The sequence below is a fragment of the Gopherus flavomarginatus genome, chromosome 6 (assembly GCF_025201925.1).
Source record: "Gopherus flavomarginatus isolate rGopFla2 chromosome 6, rGopFla2.mat.asm, whole genome shotgun sequence".
NCBI lineage: Eukaryota > Metazoa > Chordata > Testudines > Testudinidae > Gopherus > Gopherus flavomarginatus.
The window spans coordinates 45792693-45818707 of record NC_066622.1 but is presented as its reverse complement, the minus strand read 5'-3'; the positions used below and the strand labels follow the sequence as shown (position 1 = coordinate 45818707).

The 26015-nt window shown below is 42.8% G+C and overlaps 1 protein-coding gene across 2 annotated transcripts in view; it reads right to left on the bottom strand.

The window, feature by feature from the left end:
- MAPKAPK3 (MAPK activated protein kinase 3) overlaps positions 1–24639 on the bottom strand; it is a 74386-nt gene extending 49747 nt beyond the window's left edge. The window contains exons 1-2 of one of the 2 annotated variants that reach the window (XM_050957866.1): positions 24611–24639; positions 22359–22684 (exon numbers count right to left, since the gene is read on the bottom strand). In XM_050957866.1, coding sequence (XP_050813823.1) covers positions 22359–22583 — 225 coding nt within the window. In that variant the 5' untranslated portion in view covers positions 22584–22684; positions 24611–24639. Of the gene's footprint in view, positions 1–22358; positions 22685–23409; positions 23500–24610 lie in introns of those variants that run through there. The other variant, XM_050957865.1, reaches the window with a different exon arrangement.
- Between the last annotated feature and the right edge of the window lie 1376 nt (positions 24640–26015).

The window sequence follows — 26015 nt, the reverse complement described above, 5'->3', positions numbered from 1 at the left end:
GTGATTGTTAGGTTAAAAGCTAGGTTGACATAGTTATGTTGGTCGGGGGTATGAAAAATGCATGCCCCTGACCAACAGAAGAATGTTTCTGTCAATGTAGCTGCCATTGCTTGAGGGAATGGTGTTCCTACGCTGACGTGAAAAACCTATTTTGTCAATATATTGTGTCTACACGTAGCGATGCTGGTATAGTCTCTATAATGCAGACGTACCCAAAGAGGTTAAGGGGTGACTTTATCACAGTTCGTAAGTACCCATGTGGAGAATAAATATTTGATAATGGGCTCTTCAATCTAGCAGAAAAAGGTGCAACATGATCCAATGGTCAGAAGTTGAAGCTAGACAAATTCAGACTGGAAATAAGGTATACGTTTTTAACAGTGAGGGTACTTAACCATTGGAACAACTTACCAAGAGTCCTGGAGGATTCTCCATTACTGGCAATATTTAAATCAAGACTGAATGTTTTGCTAAAATATCTACTCTAGGAGTTATTTTGGGGAAGTTATATGACCAGTGGTAGACAAGAGGTCAGACTAGATGATCAAAATGGACCCTTCTGGCCTTGAATCAAATGCTCATCTCCATCGGAATGTAGACATACAGAATACCCCTCAGATCCCCAATCTCCTTTTCCACTTGCCCTGCGGCGAAAGGAGTTTTCCAATCCCAAAGACAGAAAATGTAATTTTGACTCCAATCTCCACCTCATTGCAGTTTCCATCCTTGTGACCTTCCTCTGAAGTCTCTCCCTAGCCAAGATCATGGTATGGAGGAGGGGAGGCAGAGTTTTTCCACCTATTCCAAGATCTGTGATCCAATTTTCCAGGCATTAGAAAGAAAGCAATCTCCTTTGCACTCCCTGCTATTGGATTATAGGGTTGCAGAGAATCAAACGTAGTGAAGTATGAACAGGGCAATTCAAATGGAAAAGAGTATGTTGCTATAATCAAAAGAGGCTTTTTAAATGTTCCTAAATAGACTTCCTCTCCATTCTTCTTCAGCAGTGCTTTTCAACCGGAGGTCCGAGTACATCTGGGTATCCACAGACTATGTCTAAGATTTCCAAAGAGGTCCATACTGCCACTTTAAATGTATTAGAAGTCTGCAAATGAGATAAGGTTGAAAACTGCTGCTCTATAGTATTGCCACTTTATGCCTACTCGATGACCATGCACATTAGAGGAAAGGGAGAAATTCCAAGAATATTTGGAAGACTAAGGCTTATTCTTCCTTTAAACTGGGGATAAAACAGAGGGAAGAAAAGTAAGACATTGCAAAGGTGGAAAACAAAGTCATTCTAGTTGTTTCAATTCTTTCTTAAGCAAGCTGTGAAACACACCTCCAATTGCCTCTTATAGGATCCTGTCTTTCTCCTCCTGTCCCTGCAACGATTTATTTCTGTCAGTCTGCAATGCTGGCTCATTTCCAAAAGTCAGTGTGTTTCTAAGATAAAAGTGTGGGTTTTGTAGAAGGAGAAAGAGGAGCAGGGAGGTGGGGTAAAAGGGAGAAATAGCACTGATGTGACTTTTGATCAGACTCTACGCAGCTCTCTTATTCTAAACCTAGCAGGGGGAGCTGCAGCAGCAGCAGCTGCTTCATGAAATTGTAAAATGCTTTTTGAAGAGATGGATTTCACTGACATGATGTGCCATCCATTATCATTCTCCTGGACATGATGTGCCAGGGAAACACTCACACTAAGGCCATGTTAACAGAGAGGCAGATTGTCCAACTGGTGCAGCTGCAAGTCCCTCTCAAAAGAGCTGAGCTAACATTTCACACCAGGCAAGTGGCAGGAGGACGACGAAGCTGCCAGTGATGTTTATTCCATCTGTGCAAGAGAAGGATCACAGAGACAAGTCAAGCTGGAGAAGGAGAAGAGTCACTGATCTATCATTGCACAGCACTTCATGATACTGAGTAGATTACCTACCCATTGCAGGTTCTCTCCCTGGATCTAAATGGTGGTGGTCATTTTCAATTCTCATATGTTCCACATCTTGTAAAAATCTACTTCTTTATTTACACTTGACTGTTAGGCACATATAAGCACACACACACACAAAACTACCCACTTTTTAAACAGAGAGAGCATCAGTTGGTTTATCTTCACCCTTTCATAAAAGGAAGTAAAAGAGAAAGAGTCACTGAATTTTCTTATCCAAACTCACAGGCACAATCCCGACCAGTTAGTTAACTATTCTTGACAGTAAGTGGGGGCACTCATGAGCCTCAAACAGATCCTGTCCAGTTTAGCTCCTACAAGTTCACTGGGGGATCTGGGTTCTACAGTACCTGAACCTCAAAATAAAATTTGAGCCACTGGGTACCCACTACACCCTAAGCTTCATCTTTCTTTAGGGAAGAGGGTGAAGAACATAGTATTCTATTAAACCAGCATTAGATAGCACCCCATAATCCCTAGCACTTTAGATACAGCATGTTTTCCTGCTTGTTTCCTCTTTTTTGGGGTGGGGTGGGGAAGCAGAGGAAAGCAGGGAGATGGAGTAGAGACAGACAGGTGCCTCTTGAAGACCTTTTGAATAGTAAGCTTAGGGGACAAGTCCAATAAGCACAACGTGTTCAGAAAGAATTGACAAACACTATCCACCTCCTCCCTGCATCATTGACCTTCAACACTGAAAAGGTGAATAAAACTCTCTCACTCAAAAAAGCTAGGAAAGCTGCAGGGCCTGATGGCTTCTTTCCAGAATTTCTTAAAAACCTTTGATTTAAAGGAGAGAAATGGCTGGAAGCACTGTTCTCCAATATCCATTCCTCAGGACTTGTCCCAGGGATCTGGTATGAGGCTGTGGTCATAGCCATTGACAAGCCCAACCATTGTAGTGGCCCACGTCACTCCTCTGCATGTTACACAAGGTCATGGAGAGAATATTATTGGCAAAGATTATGCCGCTTGTAGAAGAAATGTTACTGAATAAACAAGTAGGTTTCTGACCAGGCTGCACTGTGCTAACCAAGTATTAGCCTGACCACGACACGCTGAGGCACAATTCCAGTGAAAACACAAGACTGGGGCAATTTTCTTAGATTTATCTGATGCCTATGACACCATAGGGAGGAACGTCTTTCTCCTGAAAGCCTGTGTTGATTGAGATAATTTTGCTATGATCAAACACTCCGAGACATTTTGGCCAGCTGTAGGTTTTACTTTTTTGTTGGTGACCAGATCAGCAGGCCATGCACTCACAATGACAGCCTACCACAGCAACCAGCTAAGCACTGATCTTGTTTAATATCTGCACCACCAACTGTCCCTAAACATCATTGAAATCAGTCTATGCTGATAAAATTGCTCTGACTACACAGGCATGAAATCTACCTAATTTAGTTAGGGTTTGTCCTATAGAACATTAAAACCACAGAATAGTTTTTATATTGGAGGCTAAAACCAAAACCTACTAAGAATGCCATGTCAGAATTTCATCTAAGCAATAGAGATGCTAGGATGGACCTGCACACAGACTTCAGTGGCCAGCAGCTTTTTGTTATCCCAGCTTGAACTGTTGTGGAATGACATTAGACCAAAGCCCTGCATCTGAAAAGTATCCACGACAAAATAAAGAGGCATGTAAATATTATCCAGAAACCAGCAGGAACAACCTGGGAAGCCAGTGCAAATAAACTCTGCAGACCTCTACACTAGCCTTTGTCCACTCTACTGCAGTCTTAAGTTAAAAAAACATCAATTTGCCTTATTTTTCCTTGTCTTCCAGGCAGAGTTAGCATCTGTATCTAGACTATATTGTCTAATATAGATACAATGTTAAGTGTCTCAGGGTACATCTATACTACCCGCTGGATCGGCAGGTTGTGTTCAATGTATCAGGGATCCATTTATTGCATCTCGTCTAGATGCGATAAATAGATCCCCGAATCAACGCCTGTACTCCACCTCGGCAGGAGGAGTAAGCCGAGTCGATGGAGGAGCTGCAGCGGTCGACTCGCCACTGTGAGGATGGCCAGGTAAGTCAAACTAAGATACTTCAACTTCAGCCACACTAAGTTGCATATCTTAATTCGAACACCACCACCACCACCCCCAGTGTAGCCCAGGCCTTAGAAATGCACATATATGTATTAAAAATTCAAACTGGGGTTTCATGAACACGGATACTCAGAAATTTCAAGTACTGGCAACGGAAGGGGGTAGATGAGCACTGAATAATTTAAGTACTAGAATTTAATGAAAATACCAGGGTGGGTAAAAATCAATGATTTAAAAAAAAAATGATTTTTTAATTTAAATCGGATTTTTTTGATAAAATGCTTTTTGAGGAAATAACCTACCTAAAGATAATTTTATATAAGATACATTATAGCTCAAAAAGATATCATCATGGAATAGGGATTATAAATTCTAACTCTATAGTATGAGACAATATATTCATGTAATATTTAAAAAAAGTTTTGTAAATGAGTTCTAATAGTTCATGGATTAGGGACCCAACCTTATAGGACCTTCTGTATAGACTAGTGTTCAGTCTAGAAGATATCATCAAAGATGCTTAGTTTTGCAGTTCTCAAACTGTGGATTTGTGTCTCCAGAAATAACATGCTTGTTAACAGCAAAAATGTTTTTAAATAAATAAATAAATAATATATAGAGGTGAGAAATAACAGACCTCAACTCTATTGTCCCTCTGCAAATTTGTGTACACAGAGTCAATCCCTTACCTCTCTCTAAAAGTTCAAAGTTTAAAAAAGTTCAATGAATAGAAGATTGTTGGGAGCGGAACAGATCTGGATAAGGAGATGATGTCTGGAGATAAACATGAGCAGAGAGAGCCAGGCAGCAGAAACAAAAGTGAAACTGTTTGAGCAGCATATTCCAGAAGTCTTGAGGTCAACCTTCATTGATTTGAGGTCTATCATACCATTCTCTCACTAGAAGGGAAAACCTATAATGGCAGGAGGCCGTAAAAGAGACCCAGTTTGGGAATATTTTAATTAAGTTCCTCTACCTGTGGGTGAAAAATGCAAACAGTGCAACAAAGAAATGCAAGGCCTGGTTGCCCGAATAAAACAATATCATGAGAAATGTTCCTTCTCAGGAGGAAGCTGCACTGAAGATGATGAAAGGAACATGTCTGAACATACAGGATCTTCAGGTTAGTAAACTTTTTTATTCATACTTCTTTCTTAAGAACTGCCTGTCTTCCTTCTGGACTATTCTTGAATTCTTATGTTTGAGCAAAAAAATATAGCTGTTACTCTATGGTACTATCCTTTTAGATGCAGTTGTGATAAAAAATAAGTAGCTGAAATAGGCAGATCTTCCTTTTACAATTTCATGTTTAAAGTAGTACTGAGTGTCAGTGAATGCAATGAGTAATACTAAATGAGCAGTACAGTAATAATAATTAAATAATTGCACTGACTTATTTTGTTTAGGAGAATTCATCCTCAACATACAGGATTCTGAAGACTATCCACCTTCAAGATCACCATCATTTTCTATAGTTCAGAGTTATCTGCCAATGATAGTGTTTCAGTCACATCATCTATGTCACACAGCCACAGTATATCACCTGTAGCAAAAAGAAAAATAAAATTCCATTATCCAGAAACAACCATCGATAAGTTTGTGATAAGACCCAGATTACAAAAAGAGTTAATTGATGAAAAACTCTCCTTTCTGTATGCTTGAGAACCCACACTTCATTAACATGGTTCAGTCATTAAGACCAGGATACAGTCCACCCAACAGAGCAGGTGTCGCAGGCAAATTGCTGAATAAAGTGTATGAAAGAGAAAATTAGCAGTGTGCAAAAGGTCTAGAGGGTGAAATTGTTAACCTGAATCTTGATGGGTGGAGCAATGTCCACAATGATCCTGTTGTATGTGCCTGTGTTACAACAGAAGTGGGGAATGTCTTCCTTACAGAAACAATTGATACACTGGGAAATGCGCACACAGCAGAATACTTACAAGTAGGAGCAGTACAAGCTATAACAAACTGTGAAAAAAAATTCAAATGTCTAGTATGCAGCTTGGTCACAGACAATGCTGCAAATGTATCCAAGATGAGAAGACATTATTTAGAAGAGCGTCCCAAGCTAATAACATACGGTTGCAGGCTCATTTGATGCACCTCTTAGCCGAAGACTTCAATGTTCCAGAAATAAAGACTAATGTTGCTGAAATTGCAAAATACTTCCGTAATAACCACTTTGCAGCAGCTGCTCTGAAAAAAGTTGGAGAAACCACAAGACGAGCAATAGAATTCAGTAGTGGACTGTTTTGAGCACTATATCAAGAATTGGCCTAATCTGATGTCAGTTTGTGAACAAAATTGTGAAAAAATAGACGGCACGGTCACAGGCAGACGGCACGGTCACAGGCAAAGTTCTTAACATTGGGCTTAAGAGAAATGTTGAACACATGCTGAGTACCCTGAAGCCGATTTCTGTAGCCTTGAACAAAATGCAGGGAAATAGCTGTTTTAGTGATGACACTGTTGAAATTTGGAAGGAACTCAGTGAGATCTTAATAAGAGAAATATGCAATGACAGCATTAAATTAAAAAACGAATGGGACAAGCACTATCCCCAGCTCATTTTCTTACAAATATTCTCAATACTCAGTACCAGGGTCAAACCTTAACTGCTGAAGATGATGAGTTGGCTACGACATGGACATTGAGCAATCATCCCTCCATAATGCCAACTATAATAAACTTGAGAGCTAAGGGTGAACCATTCAAGAAATATATGTTTGCTGATGTTGTTTTAAGAAAATCACACCAATGAACTGGTGGAATTCACTTAAGCACTTGGATTCAGAGACTGTTGAAATGATAATCTCACTTTCAAAAGCAGTAGCTTCTTCTGCCGGTGTAGAAAGAATATTTTCTTCCTTTGGACTAATTCATTCCAAATTGAGAAATAATTTGGGATCTGAAAAAGCAGGAAAGCTTGTTTTTCTTTTCCAGATTACGAGCAAACAGGAACATGAAGGTGAAGACAACTGAGTTAGCTGCAGAAGCCAATATTTCACGTTTCTCATGTTGACCTGGCTGATGTAGTTGATTTAATTTTTGGTTTTTTTTAATATTTAATTTAACTATTTTAGTTAAAAACAATTTTAACAAAAACCTGATTTAAAAAAAACTTGAATGTTTTACTAAATTCAAAAATTCATATGCTTGTATTGTTAAAATATTATGTGTTTAAATGTCTTTGTTTGGTGATGTTCTCCTGCTAATACACCATGCCAAGAAAATCCTCCAAATATTAATGATTAACCTATTGAATTGGAGATAGTTCACCTCCCAATGACTTTATAAACATCTGCTTCAATTACCTTTGGTAAATGAAATAACCAAACAATCATTCATTTTCTGATATATCTGTAAAACTAATCTGAAAAGTTTTCAAAATAAATCACTTAAAAAATGTATAGTGCGTACCTTCTAAAAATGAAACCTACATCTATCACTGAGTTGTGAAGAATCATAATACTCAACAGAACTAACAGGAAAATGTAAACTAAAGCCCCAGTCCTGCAAGGATATACACAATATACTTATCTTTAGAAATCAGTATTTGAGTCAACTTCAGAGGAACTACTCATGTCGCTAAAGTTGAGCATGTATGTAAATCTGCAACATTGGAGCCTAAGTCTCCCTCTCCATTTCCCCCACTTACTCCACAAATATATTAATACTCTTCCCTTTCTGACTGAAGCAGCATAGTCAGAAGCACCCACTCCCACACCATGAGTAAAATAGCTGCTTTCACTTTGTTCAGATTCTGGAGTTAAAATGCCATAAGAGCTGCTCCGGGATTTTTCACACACTTAAATATTCCCTTACACAGCTAGGTTGTCATAGCCATGGCACTGAACTTTCTAATTAAAACACAGCCATTACAATTTTACTTCTTACCAACTCCATGTCGGATATTTGCTATACTCATTACTTGCACACAAAAGCATATGTAAAAGAAATTGCATGTAATTGAAAGAAGTTATCTGAAGTTCTGGTTCAGTTTGTTCAAATGAAGAACCATTTGAACCACACTGCAAGTGAGAAAGTAATACCTGATTTCCCTCTTCTTCCCAATACCAGGCAATTAGCATTTCATTAAGCAACAGAGAAAGGAAGAGCCTGACTGGCTATCATTATTGGACAGGCTATTGACTAACAGAAGCTAAAGAGAGGAAGGATGGTGAACCCCCTGCTCTAAGAATGCTCAAATGCAGGTCATTAGACTAACCCTAGAAGGGAGAAAGGAGTATCTTAATTCACTGCTTGTAGTTTTCCCAGACCTGAAGAGCAGCTCTGTGTAGCTCAAAAGCTTGTCTAACATCAACAGAAGTTGGTTCAATAAAAGATATTACCTCCCCGCCTTGTCTTTAATTGATTGAGTCAGGTTTCCACCGAGAAGCATCAGTGGGGTGAAGTAGTCATAAGCAGAACATACACAATGTTGTTGTTTTGTTACAAAATAAAGTTGTTTAGAATATATACACTGAATGTCCCCATAGGCTTGAATTAAAATGGTACACTGCAATATAAGAAATAAAAAGCAAAACAAACATACAGAATACCAACAATATCTGCATTTGGAGATCACAGCACTCGTATCATAAATCATGCAAAAACTGACATGTGAGAAACAACCACTCAGCAGCTATCATCAATACTTTCACGTCCTATTGTTAATGAACTTCCACCCAACCTATTCTCACTTTATACTAATACTCTCTTCCTAGGGTCCAGTCCTGGATCACTGTTCCTTTTCAAATCTTTATGTCCTTCCTAAAATTTCTACTATGAACTCCACCCCGCATTACAGGATACAAACAATTTCCTGGCAAATATATTTTAAAAATCTTAAAAAAAAAAAAAAAAAGACTGAACACTTCAAAATGGTTAAGCCAAATTACCTAATACAGTTTTACAGAGACAAGGCGGTGAGGTCTCTTTTATTGGACCAATTTCTGTTGGTGAGAGAGACAAGCTTCCCAGCCACACACAGTTCTTGTGACTGACACGGCCACAACTACACTGGTACAATGTTGTAGGGGGAGAGGGGGGAGTGGAAGTTGGGGGTATTTTTCTTAAACAACAAACTTTGATATTGCTTCATTGGAAGCAATTCTGAGCATTTTTTCCCTGTATTCTTCCTATGTGAATTGACTTTTGTGCACCAGTATATAACATTGAAACTGTTTTTGTTGCCCACTACCAATGATTCAGATAGCTGAGAGATGTGAAAAGCTCAGTTAATCTCTCTTTTAAGCCTTTTCTCAGTAATGTATATTATTGTTTTCTTCCCCACCCTATTGCAGAAAGAGGTTAGAATTTTCAGATCTTCATTGCAACATCCTATTTATGAATAGCAATAGGCATGTAGCCCCATTACAAGTCAAGGCAGTTACACCACCAGTTAAATAAAGGTGCACCTGACAATCAGGATTTCTGAAATGCACTTGTCTTACTAGTAACCCCAAGTTCTTTTGCCCTCCACCCTCAAAAGGCCTTTAATCACAGTATCTCAGCAACAAGAGAAAGTTATTACAGAGCTGAAAGACTATTCCACTCAGTGCCAATCCTTCATAACTGAGACAGTTTCTACATTAATTGGCCGTTCCCGAGCTTGCTCGCTCTCTGGTGCTGGAAATCCTGTCAATTTCCAAATACTGTAAAGTGAAGAACCTAATGAGATCCAACCCAGTTAATCCTGCAAGAGGTTTACCTTGTAAAACAACAAATTCCAACATACCAGATGCAGACAATGCACAGATTTTCCCTTTTGCTACCCAGGTTATTTGTGTACATAACTGGAGGATGCCTACAGTACATAAGGCACCTGCCTGAAAGTAACATACAAGTACAGTAATAAACTACATCTGACTGCAAAAAAAGAGCTATAAAACTTTTGTGTTGTTTTAATTATTAATGTGAGAGACACCTTAATTTGAGTTACATCCTTGCATGCATTTGGGTAAAATCTGATTTTACTGTGTATTTGAAACATATTATATAGAAATATTTTAAACCAGCTTATTTCCACTCCATTTCAAATCCCTGGTTAAATGTAATTTTAATAGGAATTACATGGTTGTAGCTTTTTTCTTTCTATTAAAGGCTAATAAAGTAGCAGACAGTGCACCCAAAAATAAGATTTTTAAAAAAGAAAAAATGAGGACAGCATAATGCTCCAGGAGTAGCACAGTAACCATACTAGAGCCGATAGGATGACTCCAGGTCCCTGATCCTGCAAACACCTAGGGCTTGTCTACATGGGGAAATTGATTAGAATAGCTAGTCTGCAATAGCTCAGTGTGGACACTCAGATTCCAGAATAAGCCTTTTTTCCAGTTTAGGTCTCTAATTCTTGTATCAGAATAAGTGTCCACACAGGGAGCTATTCTGTAATAGCTGATGTGCTTTAAATTCACTTCCTACCTTATTCTGGAATAACTCTCCCTGTGGACAACCTCTTACACGTGCATAACTTTTTGCATGTGAATGACATTACTCATGTCCATAAGCACTTGCAAAATCGAGACCTAGCTCCACTTCTCTCTCCTTGGTTAGCGGAATGCTATACTTGCTGAGGTGGTATATTTAGCAGCAGGGAAAAGGAGAGAATCAGCTACTTCCTTGAAGCATGGGTACTATCACTGCAAGCTAACACAAAGCTTACATAGCACTATTAGTTTCAAAACATAAAAGTTTATATAACTTGCTTGCAGAGATACATGTTTCATTAAGGTTCATAAACATGACCCAGTCCCTTTTAAAATCCTGATAGCATTGGTCTCACTGACATTGGAGCAGAGAATTCCACAGGTTCACTAAATATTAATAGAAGTAACATGCTGTTTAAGGATGGGATTTTCCTAAGGGAGTTAGATGCCCACGTCCCATCCTTAGGTTCCTTTGAAAACTCAATGCCCTTTAAGCTCTTTGAGTGTCCTCTTGGTTTCATATTACAGCACAGGGTGAAGGGATAGATTATTTTTCACACTACCTTCATAAAAGGGCTGTGAGCTAAAGTGAAAGAGGATGGCGTGTCTATGTGTTATTTTAGTTATAAACACAAACTGAATGCTGCAGGTTCTGTATGTATGCAAGTGCTTTGTTGTTCACAGAAACTTTCTTTTAAACACAGAGGACAACAGCAGTATCCTTGAGATTGGAGGGTCTGAAAGAACAGGAACGCTTCACAGTATCAAGCCAATGTCAAGCCCCGTCACCCTCCCATGTGTCAAAGTTTGATTGTAAATTGATTGGAAAGAGAAGAGGAGAACAAAATAAAAGGCTTTTACTCCTCACAAAAACAATGGAGACCTTGTACTGTAGTGTGGCTCCAGCAGGAGCTTCTACTGTGGAAAGGCAGCTGAGCCAGAGAAACCCGCTCTCCCCCTCTCCCCACCTTCAAGCAATGACATCTTTGCTATTAACAACTCTGTTGCTGTGGCAACCAGACTGCTTTTGACAAAGCCACATTGACCGAAAGCAACATGTGGGAAACCGGAATCGTTATAAAGCTCTGTGAGAAATGAATTCTTAAAAGAAAAAAAATAAGGATTTTAGGGTTTTGGTAAAAACAACAAACAAGCCCCCAAACAGACACACAGATCTGCTAATAAGGAGAATGTTTTGTTCACTATGCCCTATGGTATTGTGAACAGGGCTTTAAATATCCCACAACAGTAATATCCAATCTGCCATAAACCTTAGAGAGATCTTAAGACTTTCAGGATATATATGCACAGAACAGTGTGCAAGAAAGACACTAGTAGTTCACCATCCAGGCTTTTCCCTCCCTCCTTTCCCTCAAAAAAAAATATTTACCTGAAAACCAATAATGGTTATCAGTTATCTTACCTACTCACGTGTTTGTAAGAGGCAACAGAGATACTGAATATAAGGGGCATCACGGCTAGTTTACAAGGCAATTCACTCTCACTAGCCAAAATCTCAATGGACAGCAACCAAAGAGTACCATTCTGGCTACTCTTTGTGGCTTCCAGAGATGGGGGCCCTGAGCATTCCAACAGAATTCTGCACTTCTCAACTCCACCCTTGAAATAGGCATCAAAATTTGTCCCAGACTGTAGCTGGCTCAAATCCCGCAAGCTGCTCGAGGGCTTATTACTTAACCATTAGCACGCTCAAAACAGGAATCAGGAAGAACTAATAATTTTGGGAAAAGGGCTGTGGAGAAGAGCCAGATTTTGAACTGACAATAGGTCAGACTCGAGACCAGTTCAACTTTAACAAGCTCTGGCTCTTTGGCCAGCTTGGTTGGTATCTGAAATTAATTTTTAAAGAAAAACATTCAGAGTATTTTATCAAAAGTTTGGCATTGTTAAAGTTGCTTTGGAATAAATTAATTTTAAAAATTTTGTGTTTGCTATTCCTCTCAAAGCAGTTTTCAGACGCCTCTGCATGAAATGCCATATTGTAAAGATTCAGAAAATAGGAAGCCCAGGGCTGATTAGCAGGCTGAACTAGAATTCTTTCCTCCCTTCAGTTTAGAGGTATTAAAATGCAAGGGAGTTACAGCTTAATCTCATTAAGAGAGCTTTGAATCATCTTAAATACCTGGGAAGTCTCTGTAAAGTATCACAATCCAGACAATTTACACGCTCTAATCCAGAGAGGCTGCTGATTCCATTGGTTAGGGGAGAGAGAAGTTCTCACGTTTTTCCAGTCAACTAGGTTTCTATTCTAGTTCCATTACTGGACACATGTGCACCACACTGCTGTTCAAGAAGGTTTCCATGTGGATATCTGCAGTATTAAAACCATGAAGCGGAGCAGTTCAACAAACTCTTATTGTGGCAAAAGAAATAAGGACTGCTAAACAGCAACCATTGCCATTGGTACATTACACATAGCCCTAAACAGTTTGGCTTTTTAAATAAATACATCTTTAATTTAGGAAAAATCAAGAAAAAAATGGGAGTGTAGCTATTATCCCATCATATGGAACAATAATCATTTCATGCTAACAATGGCTGCTTTTCAAGAGTGAGTGAAATGTACTTTGCAAACTATTTTAGAATGGAGTGTTGTACAGATGTGAACTGATCAATAATGGTTAATTTACATCTGCTTTAAATTGGTTCATTTAATATACAATTAAAATATTAATATTAAAAATTCTATGTATGCTAAGCACCTCTATCTATTAAGTGTCTTAGGTGCATGTTGGCATATGGTCCCAATTAACGCAGAATGTTACTAATCTGTGCTCCCTATCACTTTAACACAGCAAAATGGGGGTCTCTTCCCATTTTTTGGGCAGAGATTTAATAGCAGAGGGCTAGCAGAGCTCCTCATTTTTCTAAGACTGCATTACTTGTACACAGGACACCTCATCACGTTTACTAGTGCACTATGAAGGCAAACCGGGCCTGAGCCTTCACATTCAAAGGAGGATGTGTTTTTCCTCAAACTGCAGAAGGCTGGATCAGACGTTCAGTTCAGACATCCCTGTGCTGCGATGTATTACCAGAAGTAATTAAAACTGAAGCAGACTTGTCTAAATAAATGAACGTTTTGTTATTCTAGCTTACTGGGTGTTTACATTAAAACTGATCTGCAAAATCCAGTTATCTGTAATGAGATGCCCAGTCAGTGTGAATTAGTGAGGTTCTACTGTCCTTAAATGGAACAGAAGGATTTAAACTATAAAGGGGGAAGAGATGGGGAGAAGGGTCATCTATTCCTAACACAAAGCAATCTTAGTCAGGTCTGATGAACAGACAGACAGACCCAGGTGACAAGATTTGTATCTGTGACAGTTTTTCAGATCTTCAAATCTGCTTGAAGCCACAGAGACACACCTTGATCTTCCTAAGCTTTGTTACGACACACGTCTGGATGGAACATGTTTCAGCTTGTTGGCACACTAGAAGAGAACATAAAAAGCACAGAGGGAACAGCAATACAGCTTGCTTTTCACAGAGACCTTAATCGTTTTACAGCATCCCCTTCTTTTCCGCATTTCCACTTTACAGGCTTGATGAGTTAGCATCCACTTGCTATACCCCTATTATACAACTCTTCTATGGTTAGAAATCAGCCCACGCTGGCAATAACCACAAAAGGCTACTAGACTAACCAACTTATTTACATCCGTAGAGTGCAAGCAATTGACAAACTCCACTGATAACCAAACCAAAACAACTGGTCCATAAGATGCAGTAGCTCTAGACCAACTGCAGATAGGTAAGTGCGTGAATGATCCTGGTCTTTCAAGTAACCCACTGATTTGCAAAAAGTTTTTTGGGACAGATAAAATAATCCACTATCCACCCAGTGGATGTTTATTTTAGGTATTTCATACATGATCTGGGTTTGGCATCTAAGAACAAAGTTCAGGGTACCAGTCTCACACTATGCATATTTTAGGTTCTGCTCCAGTTCAGGTGGAATCTTCCTGAAGTATGCTTGTTTCACCCAGCATCTGCCTTCTCCCACATCCCATTAGCTCCCTGGAGCTCGAGCTCATTACATGTAATCGTTTGTGATAATGATTCTAGAAGTCCTGTACCAATGAGACGGATTGGCGTAAACAGATGGCAAGGGTTTAAAAAAAAAAGTTGAGATTAAGATGAAGTGTCCTGTAGTCAGAAGTCCTAAAATTCCACCTACAAAACACAATCACTCTTACATGCGTTACAAAATTCCAACTCTGATAATTCTATTCTAACACCCTGAATTCCCGTGCAGTTTCGGCATGACCCAGCATTCTTATTTCCTGTCCTAAAACGATGCAGTGTTGTTTTACACTGTTACGCGGTTGGAATTCTTCACTCTAAAGGATGACTTCAATGGAAAGAGAATTAATAGGATTAATTAACTTCTATCAACCAGGAAACTTGCTAACATTTCTCGTTCTGTATCAAATCATCTGCTGAAAATCACGTCCACATTCTTCAAGAAGCAAAAGGTATTGATCCTTCACAGGAAAATACCAGCCCAAACATCTCAAGAAAATGGCAATGATACCCATTATCAGGGGATGATTTTATGCACTACAATCATAACCATTGCCTGCATCTGCACTTTGAAAATGTTCATTCACTGCCTTGGTCTCAGTCATGTAAAACTGCAAATTTTTTGCACTCTGTAAATGCTGCTCTCATATGAACTTTGTATTCTCTCTCTCAAACTTTTTACCCTCTCAGGTAATAATAAAAAAGGCACTTAAGAAAGCAAAAGTTACCTGCAATATAGGTAAGTTTCCTGTTTGGTTTCCTGTTGCTGAGCTGTTCTGATGTGAATTCAAGGCCTGCTTTCCCAGAAGCTGGGAACGGGTGACAGGAGATGGATCACTTGATGATTACCTGTTCTGTTCATTCCCTCTGAAGCACCTGGAATTGGCTACTGTCAGAAGACAAGATATTGGGCTAGATGCACCTTTGATCTGACACAGTATAGCCTCTCATATTTTTATATGTTCTAATGTTCTCGGGGTATTAGCTTATGGGTAGCCATAATCTCCAATTCTTAACTTTTCCAGCAGCCAGAAGGTGACAGCCTAGTTTGTTCTAGGCTAGAAGCCCTGAGGAAGCAGGCCCATTCATACACCAAACTCATGTTGCCCTAACCAAGATGAGGAGGGTGTTAGTGTATATTGTGTGTGTGTGCGCAAGAGCGAAAAACTCACAGGCAGCCACTCTGCCATTTTAGTCCTTTTTCGTAGTGTATCAAAACGCTCAAACCACTGCCTTTGACCTTTCTGGAAATCTCAGTGTTACCCCTGCTCAGCTACTAAGTTCAGACTAGCTCAAAAGGAAAGAGAACCAGGGATAAGTAAAAGACACAGCCTGCCCATGGTCTGCAAGTCTCAAATAAAAAAACAGTTTTGTGATCTACAAGCCGTAATGCACTGATTCTCACTCAGTGGGGTGTGAAGCAGAAGTGGGTTAAAGAGGATGCTCAGTGAGTCACATCCAGCTGCTGACCAATGTAAAAATCTCAAACTCTGGGACACAGTGACAACGCAATAACAAAAAGAAAGAAGAGGCTCACTCCTGCTGATGCTATCCCTGAACAGCCACCCCTGAGTTTGAGGACAATTGTTTTCTCTCTCCACACTGTGGAAGGCTTCAGGGCAAGAGGAAGCAGTGCTCTAAGGATCTGTTTGACCAGCTTCTCATCCACTAGCAGCAGTTCATTGCCACCCTGGAACGGAGCACTGTGCAAGCACAGAAAAGCCTCCATGACCCAGAAGACCCTCCAGCCTCCTCACCTTTTTTGATACACCTCCATCCTATAAACCTAAATCACATCATCCTCAGTTCCACTGAGATTTGTGGGATATGGTGGGTGATAGGATGATTTTTTTGGCCACTTTGTGAGTCTCATTCCACAGAAGAAGAAAAAAGTGTTGAGAACCACTGGCCTTTTTCAAGAAGGCAACTTTCAGTAACCGTCATGTTTATCATCTTTGTCCCAGATAGAAAGCTGGCCCAGATTCCTTTATCCCCATAAGGAAGGGACATAATAGAGTGCTTTCAGGCTGACTGCAATGCAAGCAGAAGGGAAGTTAAGTATCAGCACTTTCTCCAAGTCTAGCTCCACAGGGAAGTAGAACTATGAAGAATGGGGTCAGGACACAAAGGAAGGGACAAAAATGCAAGAGGGCTTGTGAAATCACCTAAGTTATGGAAGTGAATCTAGGTTAGTTGCCTACCTGGTAGAAAAATAATAGATGTGTGGACTACTCAAAATTGCTTCTAGAAGGCCACTGTCCTGTAGACCAGAGTGTTTACTCCTCCACCCTTATTGTTTGGAAACATTGCTGTACAGCCAACGTGTCATTATGCGTATAAGCAAGTAGCCAGATTAGATTTTCTGAACTGTGGAAGCAGTGTGGGTGGCATTTCAATCTAATAGAAACAAAGGTGACAGCACTTTTAAAAAGCGTATAACAGAATACTATGCCAAGCAGAGTAAACGAAGCCACATAACACTTCAGAAAAATAAGCAAAGCCACAGTCAGAACCCCTGCAGTATCCTGGGAGGATGCCTTGTGTTTTCCCAGTCTACAATGATTAGTAAAATTCTAACTAGTTCCAATTACAGGCACGGACTAAAGGAGACAACAGGGACCTCCCAATTACAATATGTAGTGCTTGACTGACACATGGCTCTGCGGATGAATGTTTCTGCCTCTTCAGGCGTTTTTCTCTTGAGTACCTCCGTAAAAATTCCTTCTGTTGAGTAAGCTCTGTGCTGGCTTTGTTCCCTTGTGAAAGAAAACCTGCTGGCAGAAAGCAGTGCCATCTGCCAAGTCAGGAGCAGATTTGATGGGAGAGTTTGGTGGTAAAGAGAACCTACTGTTGATAAGCTCTACCTTCAGCAGCAAGAGGATTTTTTGATTTTGTTCAGGGGACTTGGTTACAGGGAGCAGAGAGGTAATGGAGGAAGTGTGTATGCGTGTGCACATGCACACGTTGGTCCTGCTTTGAGCAGGGGATTGGACTAGATGACCTCTTAAGGTCTCTTCCAATCCTAATATTCTAAAACACTATGCATTATATGACACGCACAAATAAAGCCCTAAAAATACCCACTTCTGTCCTTCTTTCCAGCTTTTGGCTCCCTATACAAAAAAATTTACACACAAAGTAACATTTGCATTTCTCTACTTTTGAGTGTTTTTATAATAATTCATCCGCCCCTACCGTTTAACCCCCCCAATGCGAGATAATTACATGCAAGCGAGAAATAGAAAGCAATGGTAGACTGAAAGCTCTTGAACCTATTTTCCTCCAAAAGGAGAACAAGCCTTACACTGTAGGATATAAAAGCAGAGTTTCTGAACAGAACGTATTTCCAGAAGTTTTTACACAGCTATTTTGTCTGGATGGGCTGTTCTGAGGTCCCATGAGGAGCAGGAGAGGGACTTGTGCTGCTTGGTTCAGGATCCCCATGAAACAATGACAACATCCTCTCTGAACATTGCCACCCCTTAGTATCTTCAGGGCTCAATACAGATTTTTCAGTTCAGGACAATTAAATGATTTTGTCTATCCTTCCATGGTTATTTTTCTCTTTGTCATTTTTTGGGAGTGGCTGCACTCTTAGCCACTGGCAGTTTTACATAATTGCATATTTCATTTTGTACTTGGCACTCAGACCCATACTGATGAAAACTGTATACATAGAATATAGCATCAGCTGCTATTTTAGCTCCCTATGGCTTTTACACACATCTTAACACCTTTCTGTCCATTTCAGCAGAACAAGGGCGCACTCCCTGAAGTGCAGACATTCCACTGGAACATCACAACAAGACTTCAGTGATATACCAGGTACATCAGACAGAATATAGTTTTGGTTGTGTATGTGTGTGTGAGAGGTGAGGTAGGGGATGGGGTTTTGTGTGCCCTATGTATGTTAGCACTGAAGGGGTTAACTGATTTTTCAGCATCATTTTTGATTACAGGGAACCTCAACATTGGATGTCTCAGATCTCTTTCTCCATCATTACTTCTTCCTGCTCGTTAGGCAAAGGGAAGCCTGCTAAAAAGCACATTACCTTTAATCTCTGACATTCTTCTCTGTAGCTTCATCAGTACTGAATTAGTTTTTTAAAATTACATCTATATCCAAGACACAGTTTATTACATGATTTCACAGTTACAGAATTTGCTTTCAAATTGATCCATTACCACAGAACCACGCTCTAGAACAGAGACTCTCAACCTTTCCAGACAACCGTACCCTTTTCAGAAGTCTGATTTGTCTTGCATACCTGTTACACCTCACTTAAAAAGTACTTGCCTACAAAATCAGACATAAAAATACAAAAAAGTGTAACAGCACACTATTACTGAAAACTTGCTGACTTTCTCATATTTACCATATAATAATAAAATAAATCAATTAGAATATAAATATTGTACTTACAATTCAGTGTATAGTATGTAGAGCAGTATAAACAAGTCATTGTTTGTATGAAATTTTAGTTTGTACTGACTTCATCAGTGCTTTATAGCTATAGCCTGCTGTAAACGTAGGCAAATATCTAGATGAGTTGATGTACCCCATGGAAGACCTCTGGGCATCCACAGGGGTATGTGTACCCCTGGTTGAGAACCATTGCTCTAGAACAGGAGTGGGCAAACTACAGCCCCGGGGGCCACATCCAGCCCTCCAGACATTTTAATCAGGCCCTCAAGCTCCCACCGGGAAGCGGTGTCAGGGGCTTTCCCCGCTCTGGCGCTCCAGCCAGGGAGCAGGGTCGGGGTCTTTCCCCACTCCACACGGCTCCCGGAAGCAGCAGCATGTACCCACCTCTGGCTCCTACGCCTAGGGGCAGATGAGGCTCTGCATGCTGCCCCTGCCCCAAGCCCCACCCCCTTAGCTCCCATTGGCCGGGAACCACAGCCAATGGGAGCTACAGGGGTGGCACCTGCAGACAGGGCAGCACACAGAGCCGCCTGCCGCACCTCCGCATAGGAGCCAGAGAGGGGACATGCTGCTGCTTCTAGGAGCCACTGGAGGTAAGTGCCTGCCCCAGCCTTGATCCCCTCCCATCCTCTGAACCCCTCTGTCCCAGCCTGGAGACTCTCCTGCACCCCCAACCCCTCATCCCCAGCCACACCCCACAGCCTGCACCCGCAGCTGGAGTCTTCCTGCACCCCAACTCCCAATTTCATGAGCATTCATGGCCCGCCATACCATTTCCACACCCAGATGTGGTCCCCAAGCCAAAAAGTTTGCCCACCCCTGCTCTAGAAAGTAAGCGCACATTTTAAAAATGTCTAGCTCTTAGAGCTGCAACAAAAGCTTTGAAAATGTGAACCAAGCATAAACTTATATAATGAGGCCTGCCTGAGTCTGCAGACACTGTGAAATAGCTCTGAATGTCAATTGTTCCCTTCATTTTAATGAGTTAGGTCTGAAAATTAAATAAGTGTCAATATTAACTAATTCACTACGACAGACATGACTACGACTACACTCCATAATTCATTGCTGATCATTTTAATCAGAAACAACAAGCTAATGTACTTATCCAACAATCTCAAACACCCTCCTATGCCTGCCTGTGTGCCAGAAGCCTGAACGTTCCCCCACCCACTTATCAAAACCTGCAACTCCATCCCAATAAACTTCTGCAATTCAACTATGCGTTGTCAATACAGAAATCAGCAGGAAAACTGAAGATGTGAGCAATGCATTAATTAGTCCCTATGTTAATTTGAGCCCACATTTCTGTACAGATTGATATTTTCATGTTTAATCAATTAAAAGTCCAATATTTCTGTCTGCCACACCAGCATAGTACAGAATGCAAGAACCTTGCTGTAGAATTCAGGTCCAGTCTGCTAGAGACAAGGTCTTGTCCATACCACAACAAGTCATCCAGAAGATCACTAGCAGATTTGTCCTACTCTCTGCCAATGCATTCAGGGTTTGAAGGTGGGGACAGAAAAAGGTATCTGAAGTCTTCTAGATATTCTAGTTATCCCAATTAATGCAAAAGAAGCAGTAATGAGCTCTGAGGCAGTTCACACAATTTTGTTGCTTATGCTTGTTTACAGACTCAGTAAAGATTAACTTTGTCACTATTAGGGTTAAATTTGTACAATACTGCACAAACTGATAGGTAAGCCCTACACTTATTAGTGCATGTTTCCTGCTCTATTTATCTAAACGACACTTATTACCCTAATATCAGCTCATCATTGATAAGTGGGTAAACACGTTTGCCCAAACCTGATATCTCTGATCTTTTTCATATGCCCTACTCTTTTGGAAGTAGATAAGAAAATGGAATTACTCACTCACCCTGCAGTTTTTATTCAACAACTAGAAAAGCTCCTTAAAGCCCCAAGAAATATTTTATAAGAAAAACAAACAGGCAAATATTTGTCAGGGACTCCTTTCCATCAGACCTGTAAGTCTTGGACCCCAGGATCCATATTGCCCGTTAGTACTTTTTTTAAAGATGGAAAACCAGAAGACTGGCAATACTCACCAGCAACTACACACCACACCACAGATCCCCACCAGCCCAGGAATCAATCCCTGTAGCAAACCTCGCTGCCTATTCTGTCCCCATATCTACTCTGGCGACACCATCAGAGGACCCAACCACATCAGCCACGCCATCAAGGGCTTATTCACCTGCACGTCTACTAATGTTATATATGCCATGTGCCAGCAATGCCCCTCTGCCATGTACACTGACCAAACCCGACAGTCCCTACGTAAAAGAATAAATGGATGCAAATTGGACATCAGGAATGGTAACATACAAAAGCCAATAGGTGAACATTTCAATCTCCCTGGACATTCTATAACAGATTTAAAAGTCACAATTCTTGAACAAAAAAACTTCAGAAACAGACTTCAAAGAGAAACAGCAGAACTAAAATTCATGTATAAATTTAACACCATTAATTTGGGCTTGAATAGGAACTGGGAGTGGCTGGCTCATTACAGAAGCAGCTTTGTCTCTCCTGGAATTGACACCTCCTCATCTATTATTGGGAGTGGACTGCATTCACCCTGATCGAATTGGCCCTGTCAACACTGGTTCTTCACTTGTGAGGTACTCCCTTCTCTTCATGTGTCATTATATAATGCCTGCATCTGTAACTTTCACTCCATGCATCTGAAGAAGTGAAGTATTTTTACACATGAAAGCTCATGGCCAAATAAATCTGTTAGTCCTGAAGGTGCCATAGGACTCCTTGTTGTTTTTGTGGATACAGACTGACACAGCTACCCCCTGATACAATACACATAAAGGCATCAGGCCCTAGACCAGGGGTTCTCAAACTGGGGGTTGGGACCCCTTATGAGGTCATGAGGTTATTACATGGGGGGTCACAAGCTGCCAGCCTCCACCCTAAACCCTGCTTTGCCTCCAGCATTTAGACTGGTGTTAAATATACAAAAAAGTGTTTTTAATTTGTAGGGGGGGTTGCACTCAGACACTTGCTATGTGAAAGGGGTCACCAGTACAGAAGTTTGAGAACCATTGCCCTAGACCTATTGCAACAGATTCCTGACTGTTGATTGCATAGTATCCGAAATAAAAACCCTGACTAAACCACTCAGGGGAGAGGGCTGGGGGGTGGGGTTTCAGTACTGGTAGAAAAACACAGTCAGTTATATAAATGATAATTATTACAGAAACTCACTCAAGAACAGTCTGAAAAAGACCTCTTGAGCTTGAAACAACATACTGTTACACTAGACTGTCTCTCTGCATATCCAAGAATCTCCAGTGTATCTATCTGTTTTACTTAGGCACCAACAGAAAAGATGGCCTTCTATGGGATTTTGAGAGATGAGCTTTGGCCTCAAAAATGTATACAAGAAAAAGTCTACATACCTTTAAAGCGCATTTCTGCTCTGTCACCTTGTTAAAACACTCCAGTACTTTGCCATTAACACCCAAGCCTAGCACCCGTTTGGAGAGCTTATAGTCATCTGTAACTGCGTGTTTTTTTATTTCTCCCCAGACATGGACAGGTCCCCCAGGCAACGATTTCACATTGCTCTTGCTGTCCTCATGACTCTCTGGCTGGGGCACCTGCTCACCCTCACTTTGTTCCATAGCACTGAGAAGTTAGAGGTTACAGATGTAGACACCAGATCCTCAGCAGATCAAAGCAAGAGCTTCAAGGAGTCCATTTGGTTGTATTTCACTCAGTTTTCCTAAACAAAAAGGCAAATAAATATTAACAATTTACTTGGTAGAATCAAACTCTGCTCCTACACAAGCGCCTCTCTCTCCTCCCTTCTTCATATTTAGATATCTGGCAATACCAGACTTACAGATGACTGAAGATGGCTGTTCACGTCAGAAAAGTAACTTTCACCTATCAGCATAAAGAACTTGATCAAGTTGCCTTGAATCGTTTATTTAGAGGTAACAGTCAATCACTATTTATCTACAGTGTGGCAGAGCCTGGGGCCTACACCACGGACCCAGATCCCATTGTGCCAGGTGCCATACAAACACAACAAAAAGATGGTCCCTATATCCCAAGGAGCTTACAATCTCTAATGACAAATGTTGAAGACAGTTGTACCTATGATCTGAATATCAGCCTTACAGCACTGAACAGTGACTGAAAGGTTCAAAATCACCCAGTTAATTACAGGCCTAAGTGAACTTGGTTTCAAATGAGTCACTGATGCACCGACTCAGGAACAGGACTGTGTAGAGAGATAGAAGGAAGCCCTAAATCAGAGGTTACCTAATTGCCCTGGTACATAAACTGGAGAAAAAGCAGGGGGGAGGGTGTCCCCAGCTGAGTGGCAACCTGGCTATCCCAGTGCACAGGTCAAAAGGAAGTAAGTCCCAAGGTCTGGGGTTCATTGATAATACATAATTGAACAAGTTTTTGGGAGAAGGAAGCCCCCAGCCAAGGGATTACCTGGCAAGTCCAGTGCAAGAGTAGTCCCTAGGTGAAGTCAGGTTGGGGGAAAAGGCCCTCAGGTGAAGAATCACCTGGCCACTTCAATGCTGGGTCAAGAAGAGGGGCAGGTTTTAGGTGAAATGAAGTACATGGATAAGGATAAGGATGCCCTAGTGAAGAGTTATGGGGCAGGCATAAAACATGTGAGGAGTTATGTGGCCATTCTGGTGCACGGATCAAGGGAATGGGGGAGAAGGCCTTCAAGTGAGGGTTTACCCAGCTGCTCTATTGCAGAATTCAAGGAGATGAAGGCCCTAGATGAGAGGTACATATAGGGTGACCAGATGTCCCGATTTTATAGGGCCAGTCCTGATTTTTGGGTCTTTTTCTTATATAGGCTCCTATTACCCCCCACCCCCATCCTGATTTTTCACATTTGCTGTCTGGTCACCCTACATACATGACTACTCCCATTCAGCATCAAAGGTATGTGGAAGAGCTGGCCCCCAGATGAGGTGGTAATGACAGCCCTGGTGGAGAATCACAGGAGAGAACCCCAAAGTAAGGAGTTACCTGGCTAATCTATAGCAGACTGGAGGAGAGAAGGCCTCAGGTGAGGTGTTACCTAGTCACTACAATTAGAGCACTCTGGACATAGGGGGAGGGCACAGCTGGGTGGCAGATGAGGGCCCTTCTGAGCTTCCTCTAGGCCAGGTCACAGAGGTGGGGGGAGGGTGCAAGTGTGGGCCCACCTGGGTTTCACTCACGACCCAGGCAGGGGGGGAGGGGCAGAGCCCAGGTGAGAGCCCACCTGGGTTTCACCCAGGACACAGGCAGGGGGGGAGGGGCAGAGCCCAGGTGAGGACCCACCTGGGTTTAGGGTGACCAGATGTCCCAGTTTTATAGGGCCAGTCCTGATACTTGGGGTATTTTTTAATATGGGCTCCTATTACCCCCCACCCGCTGTCCCGATTTTTCACACTTGCTATCTGGTCATCCTACCTGGGTTTCACCCAGGACACAGGCAGGGTGGAGGGGGAGAGGCAGGTGAGGGCCCACCCGGGTTTCGCCCGGGGGGGGGGGGAGGGCCCACCTGGGCTTCCCACAGGACAAAGGCGGGGGAGGGGCAGAGCCGGGCAGGTTACCTGGCTGCCCCGCGCAGAGCTAGGGGCGGGACGGGCCCAGGTGAGCCTGCCCGCCGCGCTATTGGGGGGGTTACCTGGAGGTGCCCGCCGCAGGTGAGGGGGGGGTGTCCCAGCGGGACAGGGCAGGTACAGCCGCGGGCCGCCTCCCACACAGGGTCCGGCGCGGTCTGTTCCACCAGCCGCCAGGAGAGGCGGCCGCTCATGTGACGCCCCGGTCCCGCCTTCCTGCCACCGCCGGTCCCGGCGGAGACATGCGGCCCAGGGGAGGGGCAGGAGCACGTGTTGCGCCAGCAGTCTGGGAAGGGGAGGGGCGCCGCCGCCTAGGGTACCAGCCAGCCACGCGGGGGGAACGTACAGGGTACCAGCCAGCGAGCCATGGAGAGAGTGGCGGGGCGTGATGCACGGGGTACCAGGCAGCCATAGGGAACGGGGGTGGGGGATGCGGGGAATGCACAGGGTACCAGGCAGCCATAGGGAACGGGGGTGGGGTGCGGGGAATGCACAGGGTACCAGGCAGCCATAGGGAACGGGGGTGGGATGCGGGGAATGCACAGGGTACCAGGCAGCCATAGGGAACGGGGGTGGGGTGCGGGGAATGCACAGGGTACCAGTCAGCCATAGGGAACGGGGGTGGGATGCGGGGAATGCACAGGGTACCAGTCAGCCATAGGGAACGGGGGTGGGGTGCGGGGAATGCACAGGGTACCAGGCAGCCATAGGGAACGGGAGTGGGGGATGCGGGGAATGCACAGGGTACCAGTCAGCCATAGGGAACGGGGGTGGGATGCGGGGAATGCACAGGGTACCAGTCAGCCATAGGGAACGGGGGTGGGATGCGGGGAATGCACAGGGTACCAGTCAGCCATAGGGAACGGGGGTGGGGTGCGGGGAATGCACAGGGTACCAGGCAGCCATAGGGAACGGGAGTGGGGGATGCGGGGAATGCACAGGGTACCAGTCAGCCATAGGGAACGGGGGTGGGGTGCGGGGAATGCACAGGGTACCAGTCAGCCATAGGGAACGGGGGTGGGGTGCGGGGAATGCACAGGGTACCAGTCAGCCATAGGGAACGGGGGTGGGGTGCGGGGAATGCACAGGGTACCAGGCAGCCATAGGGAACGGGGGTGGGGTGCGGGGAATGCACAGGGTACCAGTCAGCCATAGGGAACGGGGGTGGGATGCGGGGAATGCACAGGGTACCAGGCAGCCATAGGGAACGGGGGTGGGGTGCGGGGAATGCACAGGGTACCAGGCAGCCATAGGGAACGGGGGTGGGGTGCGGGGAATGCACAGGGTACCAGGCAGCCATAGGGAACGGGGGTGGGGTGCGGGGAATGCACAGGGTACCAGTCAGCCATAGGGAACGGGGGTGGGATGCGGGGAATGCACAGGGTACCAGGCAGCCATAGGGAACGGGGGTGGGGTGCGGGGAATGCACAGGGTACCAGTCAGCCATAGGGAGTGTGGGAGGGGGTGGGG